This window comes from Aulostomus chinensis, chromosome 7 (assembly GCF_037954235.1).
Source record: "Aulostomus chinensis isolate RoL2024-O1b breed Wild chromosome 7, RoL_Achi_v1.0, whole genome shotgun sequence".
In the NCBI taxonomy this organism is placed as follows: Eukaryota; Metazoa; Chordata; class Actinopteri; order Syngnathiformes; family Aulostomidae; genus Aulostomus; species Aulostomus chinensis.
The window spans coordinates 29,038,575-29,052,956 of NC_141326.1; the positions used below are offsets into that span (position 1 = coordinate 29,038,575).

Consider the following 14,382-nt stretch of genomic DNA (forward strand, 5'->3'; position numbering starts at 1 on the left):
TTCCCTCCCCTCCCTGTTACCCCTGACAACAGCCATTGTTCATTCCTCCCTCACCTCCGGTCATGTTCCTTCATCTCTCAAATCTGCCGCTGTCACCCCTTTACTGAAAAAACCTGGTCTAGACCCCAACATTTTCAATAACCTCCGTCCCATTTCAAACTTGCCATTTCTCTCCAAAATCCTGGAAAAAGCAGTGACATCCCAGCTTCAGGCACACCTCTCCAACAATAACCTGTATGAACAGTTTCAATCCGGATTCCGCCCCCACCATAGCACAGAAACTGCACTCATCAAAATCACTAATGACCTTCTAATGGCAGCTGACACCGGACTATTATCCATCCTCATCCTCCTCGATCTGAGCGCGGCTTTCGACACCATCTCCCACTCCATCCTCCTTGACCGACTCATCTCCATTGGACTTTCAGACACACCCCTAAAATGGTTTCAATCCTATCTCTCTGGCCGCACGCAGTTTATCCAGCTGAAGAACTTCACGTCCCATCACTCCCCCCTCTCCTCTGGTGTTCCCCAGGGCTCCGTCCTTGGCCCCATTCTATTCATCATCTACCTCCTCCCTCTTGGACAGATTTTCCGTAAACATAATATCCATTTCCATTGTTACGCGGACGACACCCAGCTCTATGTTTCCACCAAACCCTCTTCCACCCTCCCGCCCCCCTTCCTCAGTGCCTGCCTACAAGACATCAAATCCTGGTTCACCTCAAATTTCCTCAAACTGAATTGCAATAAAACCGAGATAGCCCTCATTGGCACCAAGTCCACACTCAGCAAACATCCCGGTTTCACCCTCACCATTGACAACTCCTCTGTTTCCCCCTCCCCTCAGGTTAAGAGTCTGGGTGTCGTCCTCGACAGCACCTTATCATTTCAGTCACACATCAACAACACCATCCGGTCCGCCTTCTTCCACCTCCGTAACATCAGCCGCCTTCGCCCCTCACTCACTCCCAACAGTGCCGCTATTCTAGTCCATTCCCTGGTCACTTCCCGTCTGGACTACTGTAACTCCCTCCTGTTTGGTCTCCCGCACAAACTCCTCCGTAAACTCCAACTGGTCCAGAACGCTGCCGCCCGCATAGTTACAAAAACCCCTGCCATCTGTCACATCACCCCTGTTCTACACAAACTCCACTGGCTCCCCATCAAATTCCGCATTGACTATAAAATCCTCCTCCACACCTTCAAGTCCATCCACATCCTCGCCCCTCCATACATGTCTGATCTTCTCCACATCAATATCCCAACCCGGTCTCTTAGGTCTGCCTCTTCCCTCAGCCTAACCGTTCCTTCAGCCCGTCTCTCCACCATGGGGGCACGAGCCTTCAGCCGCTCGGCCCCCCACCTCTGGAACTCACTCCCCCCTGACCTCAGAAACTCTGAATCCATAGACTCTTTTAAATCACACCTCAAAACCCACCTCTTCAGACAGGCCTATGAATCTGTGTAGTTTGCTCTGCTCCAAAATGATTGTTGCTTTTTTAATTTTGCTTGTTTGCTTTGCACTGTTTTGCTATGTTTTGCTCTGTTTGCCCTGTTTTTAACCTTGTACGGCGACCTTGAGTGTCCTGAAAGGCGCCTTAAATAAAATGTATTATTATTATTATTATTATTATTATTATTATTATTATAATTACCTGGGTATTACTAGATAATTACCTGGGTATTACTAGAGATCTATCTGGGTATGTACTAGAGATCTACCTGGGTATGTACTAGAGATCTACCTGGGTAGTACTAGAGATCTACCTGGGTAGTACTAGAGATCTACCTGGGTATGTACTAGAGATCTACCTGGGTATGTACTAGAGATCTACCTGGGTATGTACTAGAGATCTACCTGGGTAGTACTAGAGATCTACCTGGGTAGTACTAGAGATCTACCTGGGTATGTACTAGAGATCTACTTGGGTATGTACTAGAGATCTACCTGGGTATGTACTAGAGATCTACCTGGGTATGTACTAGAGATCTACCTGGGTAGTACTAGAGATCTACCTGGGTATGTACTAGAGATCTACCTGGGTATGTACTAGAGATCTACCTGGGTATGTACTAGAGATCTACCTGGGTAGTACTAGAGATCTACCTGGGTATGTACGAGAGATCTACTTGGGTATGTACAAGAGATCTACCTGGGTAGTACTAAAGATCTACCTGGGTAGTACTAAAGATCTACCTGGGTATGTACGAGAGATCTACCTGGGTATTACTAGAGATCTACCTGAGTTTGTACTAGAGATCTACCTGGGTATTACTAGAGATCTACAGTACCTGGATATTACTAGAGATCTACCTGGGTATTACTAGAGATCTACAGTACCTGGATATTACGAGAGATCTACCTGTGTATGTACTAGAGATTTACCTGGGTATGTACTAGAGATCTACCTGGATATGTACTAGAGATCTACCTGGGTATTACTGGAGATCTACCTGGGTATTACTAGAGATCTACCTGGGTATGTACTAGAGATCTACCTGGGTATGTACTAGAGATCTACCTGGATATTACTAGAGATCTACCTGGGTATTACTAGAGATCTACAGTACCTGGATATTACGAGAGATCTACCTGTGTATGTACTAGAGATTTACCTGGGTATGTACTAGAGATCTACCTGGATATGTACTAGAGATCTACCTGGGTATTACTGGAGATCTACCTGGGTATTACTAGAGATCTACCTGGGTATGTACTAGAGATCTACCTGGGTATGTACTAGAGATCTACCTGGATATTACTAGAGATCTACCTGGGTATGTACTAGAGATCTACCTGGGTATGTACTAGAGACCTACCTGGATATGACAAGAGATCTACCTGGACGTGTACTAGAGATCTACCTGGATATGACAAGAGATCTACCCGAATGTGTACTACAGATCTACCTGGTTATGTTCTACAGATCTACCTGGATATATACTAGAGATCTACCTGGGTATGTACTAGAGATCTACCTGGGTATGTACTAGAGATCTACCTGGGTATGTACTAGAGACCTACCTGGATATGACAAGAGATCTACCTGGACGTGTACTAGAGATCTACCTGGTTATGTTCTACGGATCTACCTGAATGTACTTGAGATCTACTTCGATCCATTGCGTCCGTCTTAACAGCGATGTTCAACTGATTGCACGTCTCACATTGTGTAACTCTGCTATCGATGTTCTCTACATTGTCACTCCAGATGGATTTCAGCTGCTTGGGGATCAGGACATCATAACCCATCTAAAGCCCTGTAATCAAATATGGTCCAGTGGCAGTAAATCAGGACACGCCTGCGCTGGAACGCTGCTGGCCTGAGCCCTAATTGGGTGTAATCCATACAGCGGCTCCAGAGGAGTCAGGGGGGTCAATAGCAACAACCCCTCTGATGCGGCTCCAGTAAATCCAGCTCTGCACAACAGGTGCTGGGAAGTGGAACCAGCGAGCAGTGGCGAACAGGGCTGCCGGGCAGCTTGTTAGCCGGCTACCGGGTCACATGCCAAGTTCCATTCCAGGCGAGACGGAAGACGCATACAACAGCAGAGCAGTTGGGAAACGCTGCAGGTAGAGGAGGAGTAGGAATGAACGGGTGTCTAATCACCTGACACTAAGAAGAATTGTGTTCTCATGTGCTTAGAATGTGTTTACATCTCCATGGAGAGGAGAACCTCGTCAGACTAGAAGAGCGCCTCGTGTTTTTTCCCACAGGAGCAAACCCTTCAACTGTCGGGTTCCATTAGCGGTGGTTAATGAGCTTGTTGCAAACTGCCGATATCCACGATTCTTGGATGACAGAGGAGACAGAGGAGGAACAGAGCTGCCGTCGCTGCACGGTCCCAAAACGTTCCAAAACAGATGCTGTCTTTACAAATGGCTGATTAGAATAATTATTTTAGCACCAGATCAAGTAAGAGATTTCTGCAAAAACCTGGAGAAGCAATTCAAACAAAATGAAAGTGAGACAGAAAAAAACAACAGCAGGAAACAGGGATGCACACAGGCGCACATTCAATAGCGTGATGTTCCTTTCTGGGACAAGATGTCCCATTCTGTTCCCCCTGGAGACCAAACATCAGGGAGCCATTAACAGCTGGAGGCTGCGTGGTGAGCACCTCACCTGCACCGCACCACCAAAAGGCTGAGGGCCTTTTACACAACCTGCTGCTCTCACTTCCTGTATACACACACACACACACACACACACACACACACACACGCAGGTCAGGAACAGAGGAGCTGGGAGTACTGTGACCTGTGACACAACGACCCCCCGCGTGTCCTGCAGTATATTCCGCCCTGATGTTGCTGGTGTGTACGGAGCGCTAATGGACAAGTGTGACTGGGAAATCTTGTCGCTCTCAGCTCAAGTGGAGGAAAGAGCGCAGAGCCTTTAAAGTAGCACTGGACGTTCTTCCAGGGCCGTGATGACGCCACCCGCACTACGGGGACCATTTTGTTGTTGTTTTTCTCTTCAATCCCTCCTTCGACAAACAACACACGTTGCTTGACTCCGCCAGCGCCAGTCTACATCATTTCCCTGAACAGAAACAATACATTTCTTGTTCATCTGGTCCGTCTGCGCCATGAACTGCTGCACAGTCTTAAAACCAGGGGCCGAACGAGCTCTACACTCACTGAGATGAAAACCCTCAACCAACCTCAAAACCTCAGAGTTTCACTTTCCATCTCACATCTTTCACCTTGAGATTTTATTCATCAGTTTTTATTTGTGTTCTACTGTACACACACTCCTCTTCCATGCTTTGGGCAGCTGTCACGTGTGAATTTCCCCCTTGTGGGATCAATCAAGTTGACTTTATCTGAGTAAAAACTCTGAAAACACAGCTGTCCTGATGCCTCTGACGCAGGACATCAACCCAACCGCAGTCTGGGCTGCTCAGGAACGTCCAGTATCACGTCTCCTGTGTACAATTACAACACCGCTTACATAAACCTTTAACAGACCCCAGTATTATGCAAACACGACTAACAGTTTGCAGGATGACAAACCTTTGGTAAACAGGTATTTCTGTTTGAACTTGATACTTTTAAATCCCTCGTCACAAGCATTTAAAAATAAATCATGTTTGGGATTCCGTTTCATGTTCAACATGGTGTTTTGCTTGACTGACACAAATCTGTTCAATGAAACGTATCAACAATCCAACTGAAGGTCGAGAGTTTATTTCACTAACACGTCAATCAAGAATGCAATCGCACCTCTTTAAAAGGCAACTTATTACGCTTTTCCATAAATTCTGTCAGTATCACGTGTTTGGTTTGAAGTAGTTCTTGTGAGCGCTTCATCATTTCCAGTGTTCAACGTCCACCTGTCGTGAATCTCTGTTACCTGCTTCTAACTTCCGTCTCTTTCTGCAGGTTGCAGGAAGTCGGACGCTCAACTGTGAAACATTCCACACTGCAGGAAATGAAAACACAGAGCAGGAAGTGGACATAACAAGAGGCCTTGAAACGAATACCAAACAAATAAAGCAAACACCGTCCCAAAACCAGAGAGGCTAAAGTGGTCATGCGCGCAACGGAATTCAAGTTCAAGTCAACAGCCAGTCTGAAAAGGTCATGCAGTCATTTATCCACAACAGCTTGATCTGGCAATTATCCACACACATCCTGAGAACGCTGTGGTTCTCCATAAGAACACAAGAATGAGGTGGTGAGAGAACAAAAGACTGCAGCGGTGGAACGGCTTCCACACCAATGGATGCCGGACCAGGACAAATCAAATGTTTCACCCCAAACAAACACACAAAGGAAAACCGAACCACTCTCTGGGACTGGGCAGACGAGTCTTAGTCAATGGATGGATGAACTGGTTCCAGCCTGGGGGGAGCCGTTCCGGGCCTGAGAGGCCACTTCACCTGCTCCATCACTGCGGATAGGCCACAGCTCCTGGGACAACCAAGGCTAGAACTCGTTTACTTTAGGGCTTCTTCTCGCTAACGGGCACATTCCTGCCAGACAGTGAGCGCTCAGCTCATTTCACTGTTGTTCGTTAAGGGAAAAGCAGTTAAGTGACTCGCCATGGCAAGCAGGCCGTTGTATGGCAAGTATGTTGGACTCTGCCCCACCTGGGAGCCTCCCAGCACAAAGGAAACTTTTAGTGTTGTACCCAGAACAGCGTGTCTTTCCTGACATTCCCCACCCAGGATTCTATACCAGGTGTAAAATTCAAACAGGTGATGCAACATGATGTCTGTCACCCGTTTGGATCCCCCGACAACACAAAATCTGGATTACCACCGGTGTCACCGCTGCAAACCTCCAGTCACTCATCCAACTGTGTCTTGTAACTCAGAGGCGTGTTTGTGAGATTTGCTACAGAGGGAAGTCAGCGGCACGGTGAGGTCGACAGTCAGCGTCCAGTCGAGCGGCTTAAGTCCGGTGGGATCTGTGTGACGGTGCCCTCAGGTTCACCTCTGAGGAGAGTTTATGGTTGCTTGGCTGTGAAGCGTAGCTTGGTGCCCGGCCTGTGCCCCTCTGGCTCCGGGTAGATGGTCCTGAAGGTCAAGTTGATGCGAGGACCTCGGTCGTGGTACTCTTTGGCCACTTGGTGCTGATGGGAATGATGAAATCAACATCGAGGATTAGAAGCAATTATGCACCAAAATGTACAGAAGAGGATCAGGCGGCAGCTTGAGCAGTACTCAACCCTCCAGCCTCATTTCACACAGAAACACCCAAACAAAGTGGACATTGGACAACGTCAATGACTGGAAAACGAATTGCTCTTTGATTTAGGTTCAATAGCAATGAAGTGAAAGGATTTTTATTTGAAACGAGCACAGACGGTCCTTTGTTTACCGCTGTGAAGACATGACAACAAGCTTCCCGTACAGAACGGTTATTCATCCAAGAGAATGTCACGGATGGACCTTTGCTGCTGTTGTTACAGTCCACCAAAGACACACTGATGCAGGCGTGTAAGTGAGACCAGACAACAAACAAGTGTGAGTCCAGCGGGTTTCCCAAACACAGGAGTATTATTGTTTACAGATGACCTCTGCACGCTGTTAGCAGGTCAACCAGACGATGTCACAACAGAAAACAAACACCAGTTTCCTCCCATTTCATAAATGGGTTAAATGTTGCATTTCATCGCTTTTTGCAAAAGCAAACACGTTCTGGAGGAGCGCAGATGCACTTTTTACTCCTCAAATGTCTCCTGACCGCCTGCCCTGTCCTCACTTGTGTTTCTTCTGCCCTTTCACCGACGCAAGGGTTCTTCTCCTTCCCCTACATCTCTAAAGGCTTTGACACAACACTGTCAAAAGTAAGAGCCTCCCTGGAGAGAATTCAACTGGAAAAATGTGACTCGTTTCTTTCGCTCTCCAGCGCAAAAGACCAACTATTCAAATCAGACGGCCTGCTGGAGGTCCTGTGGGAATACCTCAGCAAATCACTTCCACATTTTTTGGAGCTGTCCCTCTGTTGCCCCTTTTTGGAGTGAGGTTCTTGAGGTCCTGAAAGTTGTTTTCAAAAAGAAAATGGTGTTGAATTTTAAAGTCATGTATCTGTGTAATTTGGATGATCTTGAATTCACAAAGCGGGATAAATACCTTTTGAGAGTGTTGCTAGTGGGATGTAAAAAAGCAATGACCAAAAAATGGCTCACGAAAGACAAACCAACAATAAATGAGTGGGCTGATATAATATATAATATATATGCCATGGAGAGAATTACATTCAAACTAAGGAACCAATCTGATGTTTTCGAAGAGAACTGGTCGAAATGGCTCAGCTGTGTGTTCACTATCAGACCTGATTTTGTACAGGTAAAGAAAAGGTCAATCATTTAATGAGATATGGTCATCTTACTTGTGAGAGGCCTTACTATGCTTATTATAATTTACTTTTTTATGTGCCGATGCCTTTTTTCTTTTTTCGATTGATGTCTTCATTCAAAGCACAAACTCCCCCTCTGTTTTTGTCTTATGTTGCTTTGTTATGTGAAAGAAAATCAATAAAAAGTAAATTAAAAAAAAAAAAAAGTAAGAGCCTGAACCAGACAGAAATAAGCCTGTGTAGGCTTTTCAAGCAAATGAAGCCCTTCAGCAGGACCGACAAGTTTAGTTAAATATTTAGCGCTCACGTCTGACTGAGCCGGGTAGTTTTGTTTGGCAGACTTTGCCTGCCGTGACAGAGAGACAATTCATGGATGGTGTGATGCTCTTTCTCTGGCAAGATCTTAAAAGGGGAGATGAAACCTTTGTTGGGACACTCGGGGAGGCAAACCATAAAACACCTGTGACCTTCTCCTGTTGTACGCAGGCTCCTCTCTCTCACAGTGGACTTTTCTCTCTATATTCCAACCCCTCGCTTTTTTATACTCTGTTTAAAACTGTGTATTGCTACTGCAGCGTGTGAATCGAGAACTCCCTGGATAGGAGGGGCCTTGTCTAGCAACCATCAGTCTTACCCCTTTCATCGCCTCGCTCAAACTCGCAGGTCACGTACGTTGACAGCGTCAGCTGGTAGCTAGCATCAGCGTTTACCACATACACCAGTAGCAGGTGGAGCTACAGCTCCATCCTCCAGATGGTTCATAACCAGAACTCATTGGACTTTGGTGGAAACTTTGACAGAAGCGTCAGACACTTGTCTGTGGGTACCTCGCCGTCTCTGCCTCCTGATGGATACGGCGTCCTACCTACTTCCCTCCAATGCGGGTGAGGTGCTCTTGCCCGTTGCTTTAGTTTGTTGAGGAACAACAGTGGAAAGGGTTTTTCCCAGCTTGGCTACGGACTCACGTTTGGAAATGGTACCTGCCTTCACCCCTGAGCTCCACTCTTCTCTCTGCAGTTTTCTGACAGGTGTTCTCCACGTTCTCAAGGTGCCTTCATATAAAACTGGAGGTTCCTCAGCGTGTGAACCCTGTCATACGTTGACCTCAGACAGCGGTCTGGTTCCTTGTTCTGAGCTGTGGCCTCTGCTCAGCAAGCGCGTGAGCTTCGTGCCCTGTCTGTTGCCAGGGATTGTTCATGTCTGACTTCTGACGTCTCCGGAGTTTCAACATTGTCAAACCTTCTTTCTAAAAGGCGTGAAACTTTTCCCATCAGTCAGCCAATCAATATGGTGCCTTTGTTCAGAGACAGAAACACACGTGTTCTTTGAAATGCAACAAAACCTGCACCAACAACTAAAATAACCGGAGCCTACCTGCCAGTCATCTTGAGTAGCGCCTTCCATCAGCAATAGCGTCCCATGACTCAGAGGAACACGAATGCGCTCCACGTAGGTGTAGTCGCCGTGCTCCTCCTGACACAGACACACCACGTCAAGGTCAGCACACTGTTTGAACACTGTTACAATGATGTCACATGACCACACGCACATTCACGGGTAATGTCTGGGGTCCGTATGTACACATCACAACGACCTGGACCCAGTTTAAGCTCTGCTTTAATGAGTAGCGTGCAGGAGGGGCAGGAGACGGCTGCCCCTCAGTCGAACGACCAAACTCAGGCCAAAGAAACAGCAAACAGCTGCAGGGTGAGTCTGCAGCGTTGAGGGGGCCAAATCAAACACTCGTGGAGGCGACTTTCAGAAAAACTGGGAACAGCACAAAAGGCCAAAAAAACAGGGAGATTTTTTTAAGTCTACAGGCAAAAGTTCACCAGCTAAAAAATGAGGTGTATGAAGGCAGTAGTGACACAAGAGCGTCCAGAGGAACAACATCCTGACTGGAAAGCACTTGGAGAGCGGATTCGTCCGTAAATACGACCTAGAAGCGTCTTCAGCATCGACAGTTTGATCCACACCGCCTCCAAAAGTCAAGGCATTTCCTGTCAGGTTGCTTCTCTTTCCACCTCATTCATCACAATCCATCCATTTGATTTTTGGAGAGAACGATGACGACAAACAAATCTTAATTTTGCACCGCAGTGTTTCATGTTTTCACGTTATTACTTCCAGGAGACAGACAGCAGCAAAACTGGATTTCTTTGGTGGCGGTAAAACGTGTACATCCTTTGTCTCATCTCAGAGAAGTACTACACACTCAAACATGTCAATGTCAATCAATCTACATCATTTTGAAGTACTTTGATCTCCATTATCTTGCTTTCGCAACCTTTAGAAGCCAAAATTTTCCATGAGAATACAAAATGATAAATCCGTCAGTGCTCATAAAGTTGTGGCTGATCCGTTTACATGTGGATCAAGATCAACCCTGAGTCCACGCGCTACCATCCTCTCACCGGGGGAGGCTGCTTGCGGAGGCTGAAGACTCTGGTGTCCCCCAGACTGAGGGAGGCGATGGTGGGCTTGGGGCCCAGGGACGCCTCATCATCACTGTGCCAGCCGATGCTGTCGTGGCTGTCCCGGTACAGGTTACACAGCAGGGAGTTAAAGCTGCATCTGCTCACCTGTTCCACCGCTTCCCGGAGGGTGACCAGCAACGGATGCCACTAGAGGGAGAAGGAGCGTAGATGAGGACGCACAAGTGCCTGCTATTTACAAGAGGGAGAAACCCAACACTGAATTGGAAAAATGGCAAGAAAAATACTTGAGAAGAAAGTAAAACAAACACAACAACCCTGATATAAAATGAGCGCGTGGAAGATGCTGTGTCAGCGCAGGGTTTGCATTTCATTCAAGCCTCTGTAGTTTGGAGGAATATTATCAAACCTGTGTGTTGGCAGCCATGGTGGAGCGAGCGTACGTGTAGGGCAACTCTCCAAACCAGCAGGTCAACCTGGGCTCTGCATAGGACTCACCTCAACACACAAACACACACACACACACACACACACACACACACACACACACACACACACAAAACTTTAAAACCAGATGACCATATAAAGACATCAGTGACAAGATGAGGTCGGCTTGACACCCAAGTAGAAACAAACCCCTGACGGTGAGCGTGCAGAGCAGAGGCCTGAGATTCATGACAGAAATTATGGGAAAGCCTTTGATGGTGGAAAGCATCAGGACAGCTTCAAAAAGCCTCGTCTGTTTACACGTTCGCCGTCTCGTTGCTGACTGACAAATATCACCGGGGCAGAGGGCGTTTTTTCCGGTGCCAACACATTCAGATCGCAGGCTTCGTCACTCAAATCTAATTCAAGCAGAGAGGAAAACAAACAAACTTCTAAATGCAGTTTCTCTACCTCTTCCTATCTCCCTCCATCTGCCCGTCTGGGAGAAACCGCATCTCTTCCCAGAACCAATTCTCCACTATTAGTGTATTTTGGCCGGCTCACCGGTACAAGAACATGATGAAACCAAAACAAACCAGCAGCCATCACTTTTTATGGCACTCGGTTATTTGGGCCTCTTGAGCTAAGACTTATAAATACACGTGGTCATTTATCAACTTTCAAAAGGCTGCTCGCGGCAGGAGAAGATAAACAAAGTCTCTAACTGTTCACATGGTCCAGCTGAGGGCTCTGAGCAACGATGGAAAAACTGAGTCAGTGTGTGGGGAAGGGTTACAAGAGACGTGGCTGGTGAAGATTTAACACTCATTTTCCCACATTTCTCATTAACAATCAGATCATAGTTGAGTGGCCGGCTGGATTCAGGATTCCACAACCTCAACCTGTGTAATAAACGTCTCCAAGTCTCACGAACCATCGTCCCTGACGCCTTAGATGGACACTAAGAGCGTCGCAGTCATGGCTCATGGTGGTGAATGTTGCAGTGTTTCATTATCCGAGTTCCTAAAATCTGGTGCAAATACTTTTGCAACAAATCTCTCTGTCTACACAGAGAACATTTCAGTTTTCTTTTATCAAATGAATACAGTTAGAGGCTTGTGCAGCCCTGCCTGCTTTATTGACTTTGTTCCCTTTTCATCAGCTTAAGTTCAAGTCAAAGACAAACAGGAGCCCTGTGGCGGAGGAGCAGCGGAGGGGAGGCCCTGCTCACCTCCAGCTGGTGGTTCACATCCTGTCCATCATACTTATTAAGCCCCAGAAAAGTGGTACCTTGTCTGACGTTGCTCTTCTGGGACCAGGGAAGCTCTGCTAGTAGCTTACTGAACATCCAGTCAGCATCGTCGGTGGGGAGAAACCCGTGCAGCAGCCGCAGTCTGGACAGAGGGAACGACATCACAAACAGAAAGACGGATAGAAATGTAGGTTGAGGATTCGCTGTTTGCACAGGACAGTCCGGATTCTTCTGCCCTCCTTGGCTGAGAGTTTTGAACTGAAAACTTCAGGGATTGAGGCCAGTTGGGGCACTTTTATTGACTCGAACAAACACTTAAAATTACACAAAATTGAAAAACAAGGAATATAAACGTCTAACATCTCCTTTCAGAGTAAAAGCACAAGTAATCCCTCCATAAGTGACCCACTGAGTAGGGATGCCTGACATGAGGCATGACTGCCATCTAGTGGCTGTAAAACGCAGACACAGTTAAGTCATCCAGTCCTACCGAACTGGTCTGGTAGCAATGAGGTCCCCATTTACCCCTCACCCCTGCTTTCCATTTGACTTAATTTCCTGTAATCTGTACTTCCCTCTGAGGTTACCTGTCTTTTTTACTCACATGGACACTCCTGACGGTCCATGGCTGATCTCATAGTCGCCCGCCTTTCTGTCCAAAGACAAAAAAGAAGCTTTCTGTTAACCATCACGCTGTGAACCAAACAAACAGAAGACGGAGGAGGGTGCTACTCACTCAATGACTTTCTCTGCTGGAACGTCTCTAACTGGCTGTGATCGGAGAAAAGAAAATCAAATTTTGTGTAGGTCGCCTCAAACTTTAAGAAGCAAATATGATGCTGATGACCCCCCCCCCCCCCACCAACGTTTAAACGTTTAGCAACTACCTTAGAGGGCTGGTGGAACTCATACGTCTGAGGGGTTAATTGTGGGCGTGACCCCCATGAAGCAGGAGCTGAGCTGACACCTTGGGGTTGTTGGGGCTTTGGGACTGCAGCTGTTTCACAGGCAGACGGTTACTTGGGTTACTAGGACACGACAAGCGCAGCCTTTTCATTAATACGCATCAGACATAAACAAAGGCTACATTTGAGCACCCAGGGCCAGCTTCTCTTTTTTAAAGTGTGTCTGTGGGAACTGTAATCTCAGTCCACAGGACTCTTTGTGTTTTCTTCTCAAGGCCGCAACTGAAATGGGAAGGAAAGCATTCCCGTATTCTGCACCTACAGCAGGAACGCTCTTCAGTCTGACCCGAAACTTCAGAACTTAGTGACCTTAAACGAGTTTAAAAGCACGGTGAAATCCAGCGAGTCCAGCTTGTCTGCGTGTAAATATTTCATTCGCTATTCTGATGTTGCTAAATCGATGCGCTGCACTGTTGGTTTAAATGTGTCGCTGCTGTTCCTGAGCAGGTCTCCCTTGTGAAACGGACCTTGGAGCTCAAGTGGACCAACCTGGCTAAAATAACAAAAAATCTGACCATTCTCATATCACCAGAATTGAATGTGCCAACCTCCTGTACTTAACCACATTTCTAGCTACAAAACCACATCATGCTGGTTTCAATTACCTTTTGGACCAGGAGGTTTTGGCAGTTGTTTGGCCCAGGAGCCCTGGACTCTGGCACGCTGGCGCTTATCCGACATCACATCACATCTGCGAACCGAGGAAGACACAAGTGGGTTCTTACTGACATGGAAGTTCTGCCGGGAACTGTAAATATCAACAGCTGACCGCAAGCTAGAATCTCAGAGGACCGATGACCCTGAATCGTACAAATATCGTTGAGTCAAAAATAAGGTCTTCCTAGCCAGCCCAAGAAACGATGCTGCTACCACGGGGAGAACCGAACTGACCCAAGCAGGAACATCCGTGGTTGGGCAGCCAACCAACCGAGGCGTTCACGGGGGGAAAGCGACCGAACAGCACGTCGAGTTCACTGTGGTCATCTGATTTCTTCGATCCATTTGAGTTGAATGTGCACGTAAATAGTTTGGTTTTTATTTACTCGGGCAATAAATGAAGGTATTTTATTGACGTTAACATAGCTTAATTATTCAGATATTCCCTGAAGCTTGTAGTCAACGCTAGCAGCCTGGCTGCTCCGCGCAGGCAACCAAAGTTACCAGGAAACCGGATAAACTTCCCAAAGACAAAGGACGTCGAAGTCCGTAAGAACTCATTTCTGGTTGAAAGAATGTTGAAATTGAAACTCGGAACCCACCTACAGGCCCAGAAAACTACATTAACAGTGCTAGTAGAAGTAAAATAACTTCAAACCTGCTAGCAATGTCGTCTAAGATTTGACAGCCATAGTTGGAGTTACGTTGAAGTGAGTCCTCCCTGAACTGGGCCACCAAATATTAGTTCCGACCCCTTTTCTTAAACCCGTTCAAATGTTTGGCCAAAAGTCTTATTCTTTTCTTCTAAAGAGGTTTTTTTTTTTCATAAAT

At 46.7% G+C, this 14,382-nt stretch overlaps 1 protein-coding gene across 3 annotated transcripts; it reads right to left on the bottom strand.

Moving 5' to 3' along the window:
• Nucleotides 1-1,929: 1,929 nt before the first annotated feature.
• On the bottom strand, nucleotides 1,930-14,317 carry alkbh3 (alkB homolog 3, alpha-ketoglutarate dependent dioxygenase). Of its 3 annotated transcripts, none has more exons than XM_086209781.1 (10): nucleotides 13,786-14,193; nucleotides 13,500-13,585; nucleotides 12,817-12,926; nucleotides 12,666-12,700; nucleotides 12,534-12,581; nucleotides 11,968-12,071; nucleotides 10,661-10,749; nucleotides 10,399-10,440; nucleotides 9,191-9,289; nucleotides 1,930-6,587 (listed from the first exon to the last, which is right to left on the bottom strand). In XM_086209781.1, the coding sequence occupies exons 1-10, from the start codon at nucleotides 13,797-13,799 to the stop codon at nucleotides 6,462-6,464; spliced, it is 753 nt and encodes a 250-aa protein (XP_086065907.1). In that variant the 5' UTR covers nucleotides 13,800-14,193; the 3' UTR covers nucleotides 1,930-6,461. The 3 variants fall into 3 exon arrangements, with proteins under 3 accessions (XP_086065907.1, XP_086065905.1, XP_086065906.1); XM_086209779.1 differs by having other exon boundaries at nucleotides 1,933-6,587; nucleotides 10,231-10,440; nucleotides 13,786-14,186; XM_086209780.1 differs by lacking the exon at nucleotides 13,786-14,193 and adding an exon at nucleotides 14,210-14,317 and having other exon boundaries at nucleotides 1,934-6,587; nucleotides 10,231-10,440.
• Nucleotides 14,318-14,382: the final 65 nt, after the last annotated feature.

What these genes read in the sequence shown, in the direction of transcription:
- alkbh3 (XM_086209779.1), bottom strand. An exon ending in CCATGGCTGCCAACACACAG is followed by an intron (nt 10,441 to 10,660) that starts GTTTGATAATAT and finishes TTCTCCCTCTAG; the next exon opens with TGGCATCCGTTGCTGGTCAC. An exon ending in TCCGCAAGCAGCCTCCCCCG is followed by an intron (nt 9,290 to 10,230) that starts GTGAGAGGATGG and finishes TGTCTGTGTCAG; the next exon opens with GAGGAGCACGGCGACTACAC.